The sequence below is a fragment of the Pestalotiopsis fici genome (genome assembly GCF_000516985.1).
Source record: "Pestalotiopsis fici W106-1 unplaced genomic scaffold PFICI_Scf_11, whole genome shotgun sequence".
NCBI lineage: Eukaryota > Fungi > Ascomycota > Sordariomycetes > Amphisphaeriales > Sporocadaceae > Pestalotiopsis > Pestalotiopsis fici.
The window spans coordinates 325,188-343,045 of NW_006917101.1; the positions used below are offsets into that span (position 1 = coordinate 325,188).

Below are 17,858 nucleotides of genomic sequence, written 5' to 3' on the forward strand. Positions count from 1 at the left end.
CATAACCAGGAGAAGCCTCTTCCTCTGTGTCGAGAGAGACGAACCTTGAAAAGTCGTTGCAAGTGCCCTGTCAACCAACTCCGTTATAGATAGAAAAAAATATTCATGATTGAACCACGCGCAAATAGGTCGTGAGAGAGGGCTTTAACTTGTTGCCTCTCTTCATATGAACGCATAAGTACATCCATAACACTGCTGATCTTGGTCAAAAGTTCCAAGGTTTTCCATCCGCAAAAATGAGGCCGTCGATCCATTGATCAACAGGCCTGTCATTCTAACGTATATTTGTAAAGTTCACATGTACAGTCAACGGAAAGGTAAGTACGAAGTAGGTAGGCACATGTATTCTATCGTAGCCGTTGACAATGATAAACGCCTCCTACCATACCTCAGGTAGCGTACGACGAGACCCGTTATTGTTCGCGCCCAGACCTCCCGGCCTACCTGTCTAGGGCAGATTGACAGGGCTCCCAGGCAATGTCCGCGGCCCGCTCGATACCTAATGTAGTTCGTAGAGGGTCCAGCGACCTGGTAAGGCTCCGGTAGAGAGCCAGTGCCTCGCGCGCAGTGCCACTAGGTAATAGGAATTCATGTTGATGGATGTGCTCTTGGCGGCCAATCTTTCTTTGCTTCGTGGAGTTGGAATGTCGGCTCCCTACAAGATTTGTTTGGCCGGTTATGCCTTTTGGGGCTCCAGAGCTTGTCTTGCTTCTCTCCAATAGTCCAAAGTGAATTCCACTGTACTCAAAAGCATACTCTCTGTACATGGGAATCAAGCATGCCAGTCATTATTTTAATAGAGCGGAACTTAAACGCCGATAGACGCAGTTCGACACGCGGACACGCTCTCGAAAGGGTTATCATCCCCTGCGCAAGCATGCTTCAGCACGGCCGTACCCAATAGCAGGGATCCACGACGGCAGAAGAGACTTTTATTGGGACTGGTTGCATTTACTATCAACTATCATTGGTTTATCACCTATATTCCGACAGCCATACATAGAGAGGCTACATACTCTGTACACTCCGATGGAAGACTCCCCCAACCTAAGAGCGGGAGACCATGTCACGGAATAAGGCATGTATGTAGATAGCATACTAGGTAGCGTGTGGCCATCCAGCTGAAGCCCCCCCTCTCAACAAGTTGGAAATGGAGTATGAGGAGTCTGGACTCCGGAGCCCGACTTCTTCTTCGTTCTTGAGAATCTAGCCACTTACCAAGTAGCCAAATAAGACGTGTTGTCAAAGACTTGAAAGCGGGTGCCTCTTTCATGCGATGCAAGATGCATTACCTACATCGTACATATGAACATTATGAGATGTCAAATGTAAAGTTTTCTTCCCCCTCCCAATAGCGACATCCGATGGTCCATGGTGTTAGGTTATTGTGTGAGAAGGAAATCATGTGTATCGTACCGGTAGCTACACAAGTAGTACTACAAACATGAATTGAAGGAAATGTTAGCAGGACGGGTGGATCCTTCGCGGCCGGTCCGAGTGCTGTTTGCCCCTCTCCAATGCTCATCCAAGCGCTGCTGCTACCTCACGGTTTACCGTTCTCGATGGCCCGCCCCCCAGTCAGCGATGCGACTGGGTGGCATTTCATTTCGTTCTCCGCTAACCTGATGCTCCTACTGCTCACCTCATAACTCAGGTGATAGTAGTTACAGCGCCTGCCTGCCTGCCTGCCTGCCTGCCTGCCTGTCTCTACCTAATGTATCTTTACTTGGCCAGCACATTCAAACCTATCTACCCCGATTGATATTGGCATCATCTGTACCTACCTTCGTCTGCGCCGTTTGTTAATCTTCCAAGGACTCAACATCCCGCTGCTGCCAGCAAGGAACGGCAACACGCAAATTGCAGCAGGACCTATCTTTTTCCAACCTCGTTCTACTGTCGCGGCCCGCTACTTGAACTGTACGAGGCGAGCAGATATCCCGTGGGAAAAAGGTGTCTTGTGCGACGGCAAAGCAGAATTATTGCCCAGGATTGCGCCCGTCCAATCTCTTTTCTTCTGCGCCTTTAGTGTCATTGCCAATTGTTTTCTTGCTCCTCTGGGCTCCAAAATCCCCAGCCAGCACAGCGCCCGCATTCGTTCACCACAACAGACAGCAGCAGCCCCGAGACCTACGCTCAAAGCAAAGATTCTCCTGAATGACGTCCAACTCCTCCTCCAATCCTAGTCGACACCCTCCTCAAACACGACAAAGCTCGCCATTCTTTGGCTGAGGTCACGACTTGTACCATTACGAGCAGCTCCATTTTGCCATCCGCTTTCCAGGACGACCAACAATCTCCTTTTTCTTCGTTTTATATACCTACATATGTAAGACGGACCTAGCTGCGCCTCACTGTTAAAATCTGGCTGCATCAGTAATACTTTCGTTCAATGCCTCCTGCGTACCCAAGGAACTATTGATCGAATCAGAGGCAGCCTGCTCGCCTGCCCACCCATTTGACAAACGACCATTCCTGCAAAGGCTGGTGCAACTGCATTTCAATTTCGGGTCGCTCAACTATCGTTTCCTCTTCGTCTTCGACACTTCGCACCTCCGCAGACCCCCGACTGCTGCTGGGGGCCATTTAGTTTTGGACAGATCTATGCGACAACACCCGCCTGTATCGACTCGCTAGCATTTCATTTCGCAAGAAGGGGTCAACGTACCGGATAGAGTCCTGATAGCTCCCCTTGGAGGACATGAGCCATGGCGACTACCACCGGCTTCCAGCCTAAGCCCGAGGTGGGCGACATCCTTGTGGTTATCCGTGAGTGAAGGCCAGCCCTATATCCTCTCAGCCGCAGGAGTTGCGAAAGCCCCTTACTGCCAGTTACTATTATGGATGTCTGGCGGCGTGCATCAGCGCAAGGCGCTACGCATATCTCCCTCCCTGGTGTCGGCTGCAAGAATAGTCTTGATTAACATCTTGGATGCCTGCAGATGACTTCATTGCCAGAAGCTCAGATGAGCTAAGTTTGGCCAAGGGCGATCGAGTTGAATTGATTGAACGTGATGATGAATTTGGCGACGGTTGGTTCTTGGGGCGTCACATGGTCAACGGCAACAGTGGATTATTCCCTGAAGGTGAGGCACACCTCGGCTTCATGGAGCTCGTGAAGCTGCAAGCGCACTCTGTAGGAATCGACCCACGATCTGACACTTGTCTGTAGTCTACACTCGACCATCCCCAAAAGGCGTTTCTCCCGTGACAACGACGGCCAAATCCGCGCTATCGCCTGCGACTGCGCCTGTTCTGCAAGCAAGCACCAACGGCATTTCGACAGCAACCAATCAAATACAGTCAACAACAGCATCTGGCGACGGTCGGCCAGGAACCTCAAACACGACAACCTCTTCGAAGGCCGAGTCTACACCTATATTGCCTCTAAACGCAACAAAAGCGGATAACAGCCCAATTATTGCAGCGGCACCGCTGGTCAGCAAGACGCCTACCGGCCCCCCCTCCTTCAATGGCACGGGCAGCTCCCATAATGATAGCGCAATGCTACATGAAACATTGACGGTGATCGATGAACACATGAATGATCTACATTCTACGCCTAGCACTGGAGCTCTTCACCATGCAACCGATTCGAGCAGCGAGTATAGTGCGCCGCTACATGACCGGCTGTCCTATATTCAAGGCGAGGAGACCGACGAGGAGGAGGAGGAGCTTCATTCGAGGGCTCAAGTTGAGGCATGGACTGCCGATGATGTGGCGGAATACCTCTTCACATCCGGAGTAGAGAAGAAGCATTGCGAAGTGTTCAGAGACCAGGAGATATCGGGTGAAGTGCTCCTGGGCATGGACCAGTCCTCACTATTTCTCAAGGCCTTTGATCTCGGCTCTGTGGGCCGACGACTTAAGACGTGGCAAAAGATCAAATCGCTCCAAGATGAGGTGAATGGCTTGGCCCCAACGCAACGAACAACTCAGAACTATGGCAGCGAAGCAGGAAGCGATATCAGGGTGCGAAGCAGAGCGAATACCTTGACCAATTCCCAAATGATGCCACCCATTACAACTCGATCCAGTTCTGCTGCAGGAAGACGACTTTCACAAACGACGCCCAAGATGGATCCCGTCTCTCCCATGACCCCGGTTTCACCCAATGGTATGAGCCTCAATGACAGCCCAACGCGCCCAAGTCATTTGAAACGTCCTTCTGCTGCTTCAATACGCGATCTGCACCATTCGCGGAGGCATTCGTCCACTGTTGACAATCGATTTACAGGCACTACTCTGGTAAACAGCACTCCTAAGATGAGCGCAACAGGGTTTCCGCCGCCTCAAGTTGGAGCTGGTGTGGCTCATAAAAAGCAGCCCTCCTTTGATCGGAATTGGACTATGGGCAGTGCAAATGGCTCATTCTCGCAGCGCCCCCTCTCCGCCTCTGGCTTCCAGGGTTTGAATATCACAGCCGAGAGAGATGGTGACCAGTCTGCATCTGACGTTGATCGCGGCTACTTCTCAGGCACCGAAATCGATAATGGACGGAAACGAAACACGCTTAAGAAGCGTGACACAATCTCTGGGCACTCGGCTAAAAGTAGCTACGCCGATGAGCAACGCATGCGAAGCGGGACTGCCTTGGCCAGGCATTCTCGGTTCGGCAGTATGGACTCTGTGTCCGGGGGTGCTGCCGCCAAGTACTTTGGCGTATCCAATCCTCATCGCAGAACGGCTTCGACAGCCACCACTGAATCCGTTCGACCAGTACCACCTAGCAAGGACTACCCGTCGCCGACTGTGACAAAACTAGACGCACTCACTGGTGGTACCAACTCTCCAGCTTCTCCCAGCATCAAAGGATCTGAATGGCAAGCCAAGGCAGCTAAAATGTCTGGTTTTAGTGGGTTAAGGGCCATATCGGACGCCGTCACTGGCAATGAACGTGCCAAGTTTGCTCCACCGGGAAGTGCTGGTTCGTTCAAAGAATCACCCATGCAGTCGCCATCCACGAGAACAGGATCTAGTACACCCTCAGGGGGTCCCAGCCTCGACCTTGACTCGCCCGACACGGCCAAGGCAACAGCGCTAGCCAATCAAGCAGCACGGAAGCCGCAGAAGAAGGACAAGAAGGAGACAAGCGCCTACATGCGTGGGCTAGCAAAGATTGGACCCAAAGAAGCCATCAAGGATGCCGATTTCCATGGTTGGTTGAGAAAGAGAAATGCCAATATCATGTCAACCTGGAAGCCAAGATTCTTTGTCCTTCGAGGACGCCGACTGGCTTACTATTACTCAGAGGATGACACTGAGGAGAAAGGCATCATTGATATCTCCTTTCATAGGGTCTTGCCTGCCAACGATGAGAAGCTCACTGGACTCCATGCAACTTTGACGGGAGCTAGTAATATCCCGATTGCGGCATCAGACAGCACCCTTCCAACAGCAGGCAACAATGACGATCTCCAGAAAGGCGACGATTCCATGTTCATCTTCAAATTACAACCTCCTCGCGCCGGCCTTTCAAAAGCTGTCACTTTCACCAAACCAGTTGTTCATTACTTTGCAGTGCCCAACTTGCAGCAAGGCAGAGCGTGGATGGCGGCTCTCATGAAAGCTACTATTGATCGCGATGACACCGTACCGATGACGTCCACTTATCAAGCAAAGACGATATCTCTAGCTAAGGCCCGACAACAACGTCAGAGACCACCTGCTCTTATGACAGCCGAAGAAAGGGCGGCAGCTGGACTCAAGGAGGGCGGAGGCGATGAGAAGAAGAATGGACTGGGCATATCTTTCGGTGAAGTCGACAGCGCAGTCTCTGGGCTAGAGAAAATGGGACTGCAGAGTCTTGAGAGCTCTTCTGCACGGCCATCGACTTTTGATGCGGAAAAGAGTGGCGGCAGCCTATCGTTCCTGTCATCTCCGCAGAGCGCATAGAAGCTGTCCGTGGGGGCATCACACAGCGTGTTTCATTCGAGACTGCAAGAATATCAATGTCGGGCTGTCAAAGCTATCTGGAGCCGGACATCTCGAAAGCAAACCTTGAAAACACGTAGGCGGCGCTGCAGAAACTGGAAGAGGATTTCTGATAGCTCAACACTATATGGTTTGATTGATCGTCAGTCCTCATGATATCGAAATTGGCCTTTCATTAGCCGACTTGGAGTTGCCAACCAACTCCCCTAGATCCCGATACACATTCGAAATCTATTTGGAAGATGAAGCTAGAGCTGAGGGATCGGCAGGGGTGCACGGAATCCGCAATCCGGTATCCTCAGCTGAGCAGACAAGTCATATGCAAATCCATTTCCGTCAGGCCAGCCGAAAAAGCACGACAGGTCTCGCGTCGCCCTCTGCAGCCGGGTCAGCCTGGCTCTGGCTCAGTCTCCTTCCCAAGTCACAGTCTTGACCGACAATGACTTTGTCCCCACACGACACGATACGAAGCCATTACAACATTTCCACTAATTCTTGACGACATCACATACTTTTTCATAATTAATATTCAGTACATATATTCTGCAGAGGGAGGATGAGTGCCGGATATCGAGGGATGACGGTTCCGGCACTGCTGGATTCTGAAGCTAGTTCGACAGGGAGCGAGTTTCGCGAAAAGGCACAGCGACGGTGTTTCTCTTCAGGTGTTGTGACGAAGATCAACAAATTGATATTTTCGTTTGGATCATTCCATTCTCATGATTGGCGAAGCGACAATTTATAGGCGCCACTGGCCTAATGATCAGCACTCTAGACATAATAAGAGAACGGAGGTAGCTTTCACATGGTAAAAGCACAATTATTGCTACTGCATAGGCAACATTGATACGTTCTGTTGGAGACGTCCATTGATTCTAGCAACTGAGAAATCCAACCTGATATGAGCAAGCAGCCTTTGCAACAACCAATCATCATTGAATCGTGTTAAACAGCTTGCCGCTTGGCCCGGGGAAAGAAGGAAAGCTTCCGAATGATACGCTGCTCCATGGTCTCATGCTCACAGAACGAGTCCTTATGTCTCATAAATTCTGATTTGCTAGTCGAGGCACACCCTCTGTCGAGCATGGCCTGAGTGAGTACCAACAAAAGATTCACGTTTGGGGGCTGAGCCGGACTTCCCGGTCAACGTCTGATACAGCGTCTGGCTTGTGACTTACCTAGCAGTACACTCGGCTCATGAGGCACAACTGCTTCATGAGCACACTTGGTTTGATGTTGTGTGTGTATGTGTGCCACCCTGCAATGCAAGCTGTCGGTTGGAACGGTTAGATGGAAGGCAAAAGGGGCCATTTTCGGTTTCCGGAACGAGACCAGGGCGGCATCTCCAATGATCACGTGGGACGGGCGCATGTAGGGTGGTTGATTGCCGCCGATATAGGCCTTTTCCTTATTCCGCTTTGCATCGTACGATACGGTATGCCGGCCAAGCACTTTGTGTAGAATCTCGCCCAAGCAACTGTATTTGCTACCTGCATCCCATACATGGCGTTATTATGATTGGTGTACTAGTTGAGAATCATATAAAGAAAAATGTCGGCGTAGAATATCACCTTGCAGTCATTCAGTCGAAACGACACACGCTCTCGTCGACTCTTCAAGCACGGTCGGCAACGATAATTGTGTGCTAGACATGTGAGATATATTCAGATTGGTAGTATGGTGGGTTCTAAATGCTGCCAAGGCCACTTGTTCTCTACCAGAATTTCGGCCGAGGCACTCGGAAAGCCACAAGTCTAGGAAGGCTGGCTGAAAAGACGCGTCGAAATGTACTATGCAAGCGAACCACTGTGGTAGGGACTAATGTACAGTATTCTTATTACAGTATCTATGCACTTTTCCACATGACAGTTTCATGGCAGCCGCGAAGGATTTTCCTCTTGTGATTAAAAGTAATGCACGGCATTATAGATGATAGGCGTCGTCGTTGGACTTGTAAGGATGGACGATGTTCGAGGGCGGGCCCATCCACGAACCAGAAGCTTAATCGACCGAAGGCCATAACAGGGAAACGACGCGTGCAGTTTCAACCAGATTGAGCCACCGAGACGAGAGAACAAGAGTGACAAGAGAGAGCGAAGCCCCCATTTTTTCTCTCACGTGTCTCTCTTGTTTCCTTCTCATTATTTCCATCTGTATGTTGCGAGCAATGGGAAGCTAGGCGTCGGTGCCTGGCCTTTCTCGCTTTGTTATTAGGGCGGACACATAAAGAAGGCGTATTGCTCATCGTACCACCAAAGGGCCGCGAACCTCGAAAGCCCGAAAGCCAGGCGGAATCAAGCTCCGGGCCCTAGTAACCATTACTTTGTGTGTACGGTTACAACATGGAATGCACGGCAGAGCACCTGGGCGATTTAGCGAAATACCTTTGCCACATTGGAAATAAATTGATTCGACTGCCGAGTCCGCTGTATCCTGTACTCTGAGGTAAGTAGTATTCCATGGTCATTTGGCGAAGCGACTTCCGGAATATTCTACACTATAAACTCGAGAAAAAAAAAAAGTCAAATCCTGCCCGGCCCCACGTATTCTTACCTACTGAGTAAATAGTTGCTTGCAAATGTAGGTTTTGGGCATGGTGCCCAGGTACCTAATGTACCTCTAGTTGTGGTGAGAAAACCGGCTTGGTCCATGAATAGAACGGGTACCTTGGGAGAGAAGAAGGAAGCGCGCCATTGAACGCGACTTGCTTGCCTCTGGAGATGTACGTAAGGTGATGTAGGTCAGATGTTGTACCGGAGTTATCACGGATCTGTTCTTGCAGACATGTATGTGAGAGAGTGAGGGATGATTCCCAGCGTGTGGCCGGGGTGCATTGCCCTCCGCAGCGAGTTGCATGGACAAGATATGTAGGATATACTGTGTGGTGTGAGAGAGAGTGTGTGTGGTAGAGAGTGAAATAGGACGGGTCGGAGGGAGGGGCTGTTCGTCATCCTGTCTTGTCACTCTTTTTTTTTTCTCTCTTGACAGGTAGTTTTCCACATAGTTGTTGGAAATGGGGCAGCAGCAAAACATAGCAGCCAGCATTGATAACTTCGTTTCGTTTCGTCTCGTTTCGTCGACTTGTTTAATTTGAATTAGACAGGCCAACCTTTCAATATCAAACCGAAGCCCAGTTATTTTGTTATTTTGCTACTAGAATATTATATACGAATTAGAAAAGAAACAATGTAACGTACCCGCAGCCTTTATTTTATCCCTATGTCGCGCCGGTATTGCGTCGGGACCAGAAGCCGATCTGGCAGCATGGCCATGACTTTGGGGGGGATGGGGGAGATTTGGTGCCCTTTTTCTTGCTTTCTTTTTCTGTTTTTCTCCCCCTGCCCTTTTCAACGCACATTTGGGCAAGAGAATCGAGGCCTTCTTGGCGTCAGCAGGCACCACAACAAGGCGAGAGAAACGATGGACCCGTTTCGTGTCCCTGGACGCTATGGGAAAATAAGTTTTTAGTTTTTTCTTAGGCAGTGGATGTTGTGTGTCTCCATAGCGCTTGAGTTACCCGTTGTGCGCCCCGTTCATCGAATCGCGTGGGCGATCTACACTACCAGTAGACGGTCTAGGCCGGGCCATAACCAGCCCACTCATCTTTTCTTGTGCTGGGGATTGTGCGTGCATGCATGTCGTCCTCCTCCACCCACGGGCGAACTAGTGTGCAAGGTAGACCCCCCATTTCCTGCATTTCCGTGAGTGCCGTCTTGGTCTGTTCTTGGGTCTGGGTCTGGCGGTTTGGTCTATCTGGTCTGTCTTGGGTTTGATTGCTTGACTGACTTGGCTGCCGGACGAAAGCCTGGAAGACTCCAATCGTCTAGTCATTTCTAGTGTGTAGAAATTGTCCCAGGCCTTTCGGTCTCGTTACAGATCTGCGTCTGTCTTGCTTAAATCGGTTTGAAGAAAGTGAATCTTTGATTATGGTCCCAGAATAGGAGGTAGACAACGGGAGATCGATACCGAAACCCTGTATACTAGGTTAGGTGTCTATAGCCCAGACATGACAAGATGCCTGACTTTGACAGGAAGACTGAAGTAGATCACCAAGACGAGGAACAACCCGGGGAGGGGGAAAAAAAAAAGAGTTGTATGAAGTACACATGTGTAAGTTAGAAGTCAACGGAGACAAAACACAACAGAGTGACAAGACCAAAGGCCTGCCGTCATCATCATCATCATCATCATTAACATCAATCCACTTTAGGCCAGCCCAGTACTTGTTTAGTAGCAGTAACGCCAGCGGTCTTCGGGGTTTAATGCGTTCACTGGTTGGCGGGTGTGACTTGACTTGGCTTGGGCAACGGCGCCCGAGGTGATCGATCGATGCTACTAGTTGCATTGCGCGCCGCCCTCTGGACCACCGGCCTACCATACAAAGCCCACCCTTAATTCTTCTCATTACATCCACTCGTTCCGTGACATATTCTGGAAGAGAGACCCAAGAACAAAACTTACACGCTCCCTCGTGTCTGTTCCTAGTTCATCTTTCCCGACCAGGTACACACAGGGCCAATCTTCTCCTCACCTCTTTCAACCTTTCTACATTTAGAAATTGATTGGCCAGGAACGAACAGACAGCCAGGCAGGCAGGCAGGCAGGCAGACACAGACACTCACGCATACAAATCAACCAACAGAGGGTCAGCCGGGGCGGTCGAGCATTGCCCTCCCTCGAGAAACATGTCGATCGGGTGCTTGTCTAGTCACACTCACGCCCAGTACTCCATCTCTCGCATTGGTCACCAGATGGACACCATGGCCGTCACTTCAAAGACTTCAATTGCTTCAAGATCTGACACACGCGCCGTTGCACCTGCAGAGACTGGTGAATCCGGATATACTCAAACACTCTATATACTCGTCTCCAAGGGATTTCCACGGGACTCGGAGAGCTCGCGTATGATCGACTTTTGTATCGTCACCAATGACAGCAAGAATACCAACACCGTCTACCGACTGGACGGACGCCGTGGACAATACGGCTTAAAGGTGGTGCCGGGGTTTGGCAACCCTCGGTTACGACCACACTTTCTCCGCCAACTCCATGTCGCTACACTACCTGTACGCTCACCCAACGACACCACACTCCATGAACTCGTCAAAGGGATCTCGATCAGCAACGAGAATCCAGAATACACTCGCTGGATGTGGATTGATAGTGTGCTCGGTGCCTTGTCCGCCGCCAGTTTGATCAGCTCAGATGAGGGAACTGGCATCATTGACGCGACCATCGACTGCGTATCAAGTGCGCCTTACCCTGATTAAGAATTTCTTTAAAGCAAGCACTTATGAATCAGCACCCATTGTGCTACATGATGATTTGGGGTCACTGGGGAAGAGAGAGTCTCAACCTCGACGAGCATCTGGATCTCCCGCAGGCGGGTCCTTTCAGGATCAACGACATGATGATCGAGCTACGGCTTTCGGCTACCTATCCATTGCTGATATTACATCAGAGATAGAAGCCATCGCCAGGAAAGACTCAAGGTTTACGACTGGGATTAAGGGCCATGTTGGATACGTGGCTGTTGGAACTAATACGTGGACTGGAAAACATCCCAACTAGCGAAAGCGGGTTATTTCTATCATTAGCAACGCCGGCATATTCGAGCACATCTGCGGATCACTATCTTCAGCATGGGCTCTTGACTGGAGCCGCAACTTGGGAACATTCGGACCTCTGTGGATTCCATCCAAGGAAGAGAAACGAAAGCTCAAGGATCTCGAAGGATAAATTCGGAGGTTTTCTGCACCGGCCAACGATTGCGATTTTTCAGACGAAGAAGATGAGGGCAAGACGGGGTCTCTGGAGAAGAGGATTCATATGAGCATCTTTCAGATTTGCCAGAAATTCATTCAGCATCGCCACTTTCCGAAGGTCTCGGACAATCAATGCATCAATCCAGAATGATTGCATTGCGTGATGGCGAAAGGTGTTTTGAGAGGGCACTCCTTTTGTGTCTTGCTAGTCCAACAAGATCCATGGTTTTGGGCTATTGGCACTTGGAGGCCTCAATTCTGCTAGGCACGCTTATTCCACTGATGCCGGGATGAAGTTGATAGAAGATGGAACTCTGTGCAAGATTTCATACATGATAGAATTAATTTTGATAGATACCCATAATACTGAAAAAGTTTTATCGCAACAGCATCATGGTGTTTGTTCTGTTTACGATTACTACAATACTCGTAGCAACGGATAAATGCCACCGCACAATCATTAAGACATTTGGTGGCTGTGCAAAGTTTCTGTATAACCGGACTATTTGCGTGACGGATGCAAGGTTATCATGACAGGACGCGACATGACATTAGCCAGAATTTCAAGACGCGCATCACATTTACGAAGCATAAGGCCAGTTGTCAAAACCATGTTCGAAGCTTTAAGAAGCGACTGAGCGAAAAAGCATCGTCTGGGCAATGCTGGTCAGGTATTGAAGAACCCGGAATGAGACAATGTGCTGCCAAAGCCATCGACGCGGACAAACAGTTTTCCTGACTCGGGCAACGTTGGCAAAGAATTTACAATAGTCAATAATCACGAAAGGCTGGAGCTTGCGTAACTGTTTCACGATGGACCAACCCAATGGAAGGCTGGCGTTTGATTGTCGCTGCTTGCGTGGGGATCGCATGTGGTATTGAGAGAGACAGAGAGGGACCTGCTTTTCCGATCCAGGGCGGGGCGATCTAGTGTACAGAGTAATAACGTATGTATGTAGTTTATATATATATATATATATATGTGGCAACAAGAACATTGGATTACCCATCCGCGTCCACTTGCAGAATCCTGCAGCCGTAGGATGCAATTCCATATCCAGTTCTGCTTGTAACCCTCCATCATCATCAAGGTATATTGAGAACGACCCACGTGGCTGCCTAGGCTGCATTGAAAAGTTTGTTCATTGCATACAAGCATTGATGAATCAAAATCGCCCATGCCTGGAATATATACTCGTGACCTTTGTCAGAAGCAGTGTTTTACAAGTTATAGCAGTAGGAATTGGACGGTTTGGCGTCAATCAGCATAAGAAATCCGCACGCGCGTCAAAACGGGGGAGAACTCTGGTCCCAGGCCCCTAGGGAGGATTGCTACATTATCTATTATGGCTGACATACAGACCTGCCTGTACTACGAAGCCCCCGAAAGTTCCGATCCACCACAGAGCCCCAGTATCAGGATTCAGTGGGCCAATCATGTACTGGAATTCCCTCGCTAGTGGGTTCCTTCTAGCCGTTGCGGGCTTGGCTTGTGGACCTCCCGCTTTGAGATTCGAGAGGCCACTTCACCATTGACGATCTTGTTGCAACCTCAGCTCTTTTCTTTGTACGTACGAAGTACACTACGGGTTGATTACCGACCAACTCTGGTGCCTTATTCAAAGGTGCATCTTTGTCGTCTCCTTTCTCTTGATCGCATCTCTCATTGCGATTCCTCAGTCACTCAGTCATCTAGACTGGGCATCCCATCTGCCAGCTCTACGTCGGGCAATTTCGTCCTTGCTGTTCTTGCTGTCCATCGACTTCCCCTTTCTACTGCCAACGCGGCAGCCTGCCAGCCAGCCATGGCTCCCTCTTGGAGTCCAGTCCGCCTCGTTGCTTGCGGACTGCTGACTTTGGCATCATGGACTTCCACAGTCCTCGCCGACAAGACCGCCGCCGACTACTTTGTCCACTCGCTTCCTGGTGCCCCGGCTGGTCCGCTGGTTAAGATGCATGCTGGGTAAGTAGAGATCCCGTCCTCCGCATTCGCGTTTCAGACTTGATTACCATTTGCGAATCCCCGTACTGACCAGTCACCAACCATTCACAGACACGTCGAGGTCACTCCGGAACACAATGGCCATCTTTTCTTCTGGCATTTCCAGAATCAACACATTGCCGATCGGCAACGAACCGTCATCTGGCTTAATGGTGGCCCAGGTTGCAGTTCCGAGGACGGCGCCATGATGGAAATTGGACCATATCGACTGAAAGACAGGGACCACCTCGAGTACAACAACGGCTCCTGGCATGAATTCGCCAATCTCCTCTTTGTCGATAACCCCGTTGGTACCGGTTTCAGTTATGTCAACACCAATGCTTATGTTTCCGAGCTCGACGATATGGCAAACCAATTTGTCACTTTCCTTGAAAAGTGGTTCGCCCTCTTTCCGCACTTTGAACATGACGATGTAGGTTCTCTGCCACTCCATATTTCCAAATCACTGTACTAACACGTACTCACCGCAGCTTTATATTGCGGGAGAGTCATATGCTGGACAGCATATCCCTTACATTGCCAAAGCTATCTTGGCGCGCAACAAGCTGCCTGCAACCAAGCACCAGTGGAACTTGCAAGGTCTTCTGATCGGTAATGGGTGGATCTCTCCGCCCGAGCAGTATGATGCCTACCTCAAGTTTGCCTACGAGAAGGACATTGTCAAGAAGGGCTCAGATATTGCCCAGAAGCTGGAAGCCGCTTACAGTAAATGCGAAAAAGCCATTACCAACGGCGGCATCAACCACGTCGACACCGGTGTGTGCGAGCAGGTACTACAAGAGATCCTGCGTCTTACAGCAAAGAAAAAGGGCGACAATACAGAATGTGTCAACATGTACGATGTCCGACTCACAGACACCTACCCGAGCTGCGGCATGAACTGGCCCCCGGACTTGACTTCCGTCACTCCCTACTTGAGAAAGCAAGAGGTTTTGTCAGCTCTGCATGTCAATCCGGGCAAGAGCACCGGGTGGACTGAATGTAACGGCGCTGTCGGTGCCGCTTTTTCTGCCCAGAACTCGGTACCATCTGTCAAGCTGATCCCCGACCTCCTTAAAGAGATTGATGTTCTCCTCTTCTCTGGCGCCGAGGATCTCATCTGCAACCATCTGGGAACTGAGGCTTTGATTAGCAATATGGAATGGAACGGCGGCAAGGGATTCGAGGTTTCCCCTGGCAACTGGGCACCACGTCAAGATTGGACATACGAGGGCGAGGCTGCCGGTTTTTGGCAAGCTGCCCGCAACCTGACATATGTCTTGTTTTACAACTCATCTCATATGGTTCCCTTTGATTATCCCCGCCGAACTCGCGACATGCTTGATCGATTCCTCGGAGTCGACATCAGTGGTATCGGTGGCACACCTGCTGAGAGTATTTTGGACGGCGAGAAGCTTCCAGATACAACCGTGGGTGGCGCAACCAACAACACTTCGTCCGACGCACAGGAACAAGACCTTGCTGATGCAAAGTGGGCTGCTTACCAAAAGTCAGGAGAGCTAGTTCTAGCTATCGTTGCAATTGGCGCCTCAGTCTGGGGATTCTTCATCTGGAGGAGTCGCAGGAAGAATCGAGGCTACCAGGGACTATCGGCTGTTGCCGAACGAGTACGTGGTGATTCTGGTCTTGAAGGTTTCCGCAACAAGAGGACAAATCGTGATGTGGAGGCTGGAGACTTTGACGAGAGCGAATTAGATGATCTCCATGTCGCTACACCAACTGGTCTGAATAAGGAGCCCTACAGCATTGGAGACGACAGCGACGACGAGCAGTCGACCGAAAAACCAAAGGCTGGCTCCTCCAGGACTTAGACTCATTCCTCCCTTGTATGCATAGCCTCTGGCGTTTGGTGAATCTATTAGCTACCAAGATTACGGTTTTCTATCGGAAGAAATTTGAATACACATGATCATTCTCACAACATTTGATGCAATCATCTCGTAAGAGCTTCTCTGATGGCTTGCAGTGCGTGTAAGACTGAGTGTCATGCAACCAAGTTGTCTCAGGGCCAATCACTCAAGAACATGCCACGACCAAAAGTCTATATACGCGTCACTAATTCACTGATCTCAGAGCACCTCTATGTATGGCCACATCCTCGGCTCGGCATCTTGAAACTCTGTTTTGCCTCCCTAGCGCGGATACCACGGCACAATGCAGCAAGCCAAAGCAAGCCAAACAAGCCTCATGCGGGTGAGATCTTAAAACACGACGTGAACACACACACATCTATTATGCATCGCCGGGCTCGGTGCCGAAGATGCCCGCGGTGATACAAGCTGCCGATTTGCACCACGGGGGTCCGAAGGTGCACTTGAAACCTCGCTACGGCGAGGAATAGCTGAAATGGCAAGCTGAAAGGCTGAACATTTAGGACCTAGACACATTGGTATCCGTCTCCCATTGTAGAACAAGGTTGATGTTTCAGCCGTCTACACATCTCGCGGCATCTCTCATAGGCTGAGCAGTGTTGACCTTATTGACCATTGTTTCCTCCGCAATTGATTAGAACTTGCAATTACCGACTCGGAAGAATGGGAGATATTGCGCCGCTAGTAAAGGACAAGATCAATGTAGCAATTGCCGGGGGCGGCATCGCCGGCCTCGCGCTGGCGGTCGGGCTGGTGAAGCAACCGCACGTCGAGGTCCGGGTCTATGAGTCGGTGCCGCAGTACCGGGACGTGGGCGCCGGGCTGGCCCTGCACCTCAATGCTATCAAGGCCATGACCCTCATCGGCCCGGAGCTCCGCGGCGCCTACTTTGACAAGGCGCACGTCATGGCCGCCGACCAGGACACGGAGATGGCGACCGAGGTCATCCTGGCCCACGGCGAGAGCAAGGGGACCCGCGTGGCCGAGCTCGGGCGGGCAAAGGGCCGCATGAGCATTGCCAGGTCGGATCTCTTGGATGGTTTCTGGAGCCTGCTGCCCCAGGAGACCGTCGTCTTTGGCAAGAAGCTGGCTGCTATTGCAGAGAAGCAGGTGGCGGGCGAAGAGGGGCATGGTCAGCGGGATATGGTTGAGATTACCTTTACTGATGGAACCAAGGCCGAGGCCGACGTGCTCATTGGTGCCGATGGCGTACACAGTCTCACACGGAGCCATTTGCTTGGCGCGGACCATCCGGCCACGGCTCCAAAGAACCATGACAATTGGGTGGTTTACCGAACCATGGTCTCAATGGACGAGGCAAGGCGTTGCATTGACGAAAAGTGGTGCGGAATGGGCGTGCCGATCCTCCTGGGACCCCGAGGCCACGTCAACATCATCCCTCTGAACAAGGGGACAAGGCTGAGCGCCGGCGTGGCAGTCCGCGGCGCATCGAATCCGGATCTGGTCGCGGCGCCATCGTCCGAGGCCACGGCCGGCGACAGAGAGGCCGGCGCCGGCGCCGAGCAGAAGAAACTCGATCCGGAAAACTATGACGACTACACCGAGGAGGCCCAAAAGATAATCCGCATGGTGGCGCGCGACACGAGCGCCTCGTGGAAGCCGGCCGACCACGACCACGCCCCATTTTACGCCCGGGGCCCGGTGGCCATGATTGGCGACGCCGCGCACGCCTCTTTGCCGTTTGCTGGCAACGGGGCCGCGCAGGCCCTCGAGGACGCGGCCGTCTTGGTCGCCCTGTTTGCGCGGCTCCAAGAACTGCAGCACCAGCATAATCAACGGTTACAACAACAACAACAACAACGAACTTCCTCGGCGAATGCCAACGAGACATCGCGTTCGTCCTCGGCGCAGCAGGACAGTTGGGACGCCCCGGCCGCCATCTGCACCGCGCTGCGCGCCTACGACGTGGTGCGGCGGCAGCGGAGCCAGCACGTCGTGGACCTGGCGCGCCAGTTTGGCCGCGTCTACGCCTACGTCGAGGACGACGGCCGCATGCACGCCAGCCCCGAGCGCATGAGGGCCTTTTTCGCCGACATGAGCAGCTTCACCAATGACTTTGACGTGGCGGGCCAGAACCGCGAGGCCGTGGAGCTGCTGGATATGTTGCTCTGGCAGGACGCCGACGACGATCATGATATTGCTGTTGTAAAGGACAGAAAGAGGGCGGAAAAGGTAAATGGTGTCAATGGGCATTAATTTTGAAAAAGTGTATTGGCAGACTAGATTGTATATTTGAGTTGAAAGGCTCCTAATACATGCAAAGGA

The 17,858-nt window shown here is 51.2% G+C and overlaps 4 protein-coding genes across 4 annotated transcripts; all 4 read left to right on the forward strand.

Annotated features, from left to right (window-relative positions):
* Positions 1-2,708: 2,708 nt before the first annotated feature.
* Positions 2,709-5,895, forward strand: PFICI_13113 (uncharacterized protein; the record flags this gene model as incomplete). Its single annotated transcript, XM_007841694.1, has 3 exons — positions 2,709-2,769; positions 2,943-3,086; positions 3,173-5,895. 3 exons carry the CDS (start codon positions 2,709-2,711, stop codon positions 5,893-5,895), a joined length of 2,928 nt encoding a protein of 975 aa, XP_007839885.1.
* A 4,799-nt stretch (positions 5,896-10,694) lies between these two features.
* PFICI_13114 (uncharacterized protein) lies at positions 10,695-11,204 on the forward strand (the record flags this gene model as incomplete). Its single annotated transcript, XM_007841695.1, has 1 exon — positions 10,695-11,204. One exon carries the CDS (start codon positions 10,695-10,697, stop codon positions 11,202-11,204), a length of 510 nt encoding a protein of 169 aa, XP_007839886.1.
* A 2,300-nt stretch (positions 11,205-13,504) lies between these two features.
* PFICI_13115 (Pheromone-processing carboxypeptidase KEX1) lies at positions 13,505-15,512 on the forward strand (the record flags this gene model as incomplete). The annotated part of the gene is made up of 3 exons (XM_007841696.1): positions 13,505-13,662; positions 13,753-14,113; positions 14,172-15,512. 3 exons carry the CDS (start codon positions 13,505-13,507, stop codon positions 15,510-15,512), a joined length of 1,860 nt encoding a protein of 619 aa, XP_007839887.1.
* A 723-nt stretch (positions 15,513-16,235) lies between these two features.
* Positions 16,236-17,789, forward strand: PFICI_13116 (uncharacterized protein; the record flags this gene model as incomplete). The annotated part of the gene is made up of 1 exon (XM_007841697.1): positions 16,236-17,789. One exon carries the CDS (start codon positions 16,236-16,238, stop codon positions 17,787-17,789), a length of 1,554 nt encoding a protein of 517 aa, XP_007839888.1.
* Positions 17,790-17,858: the final 69 nt, after the last annotated feature.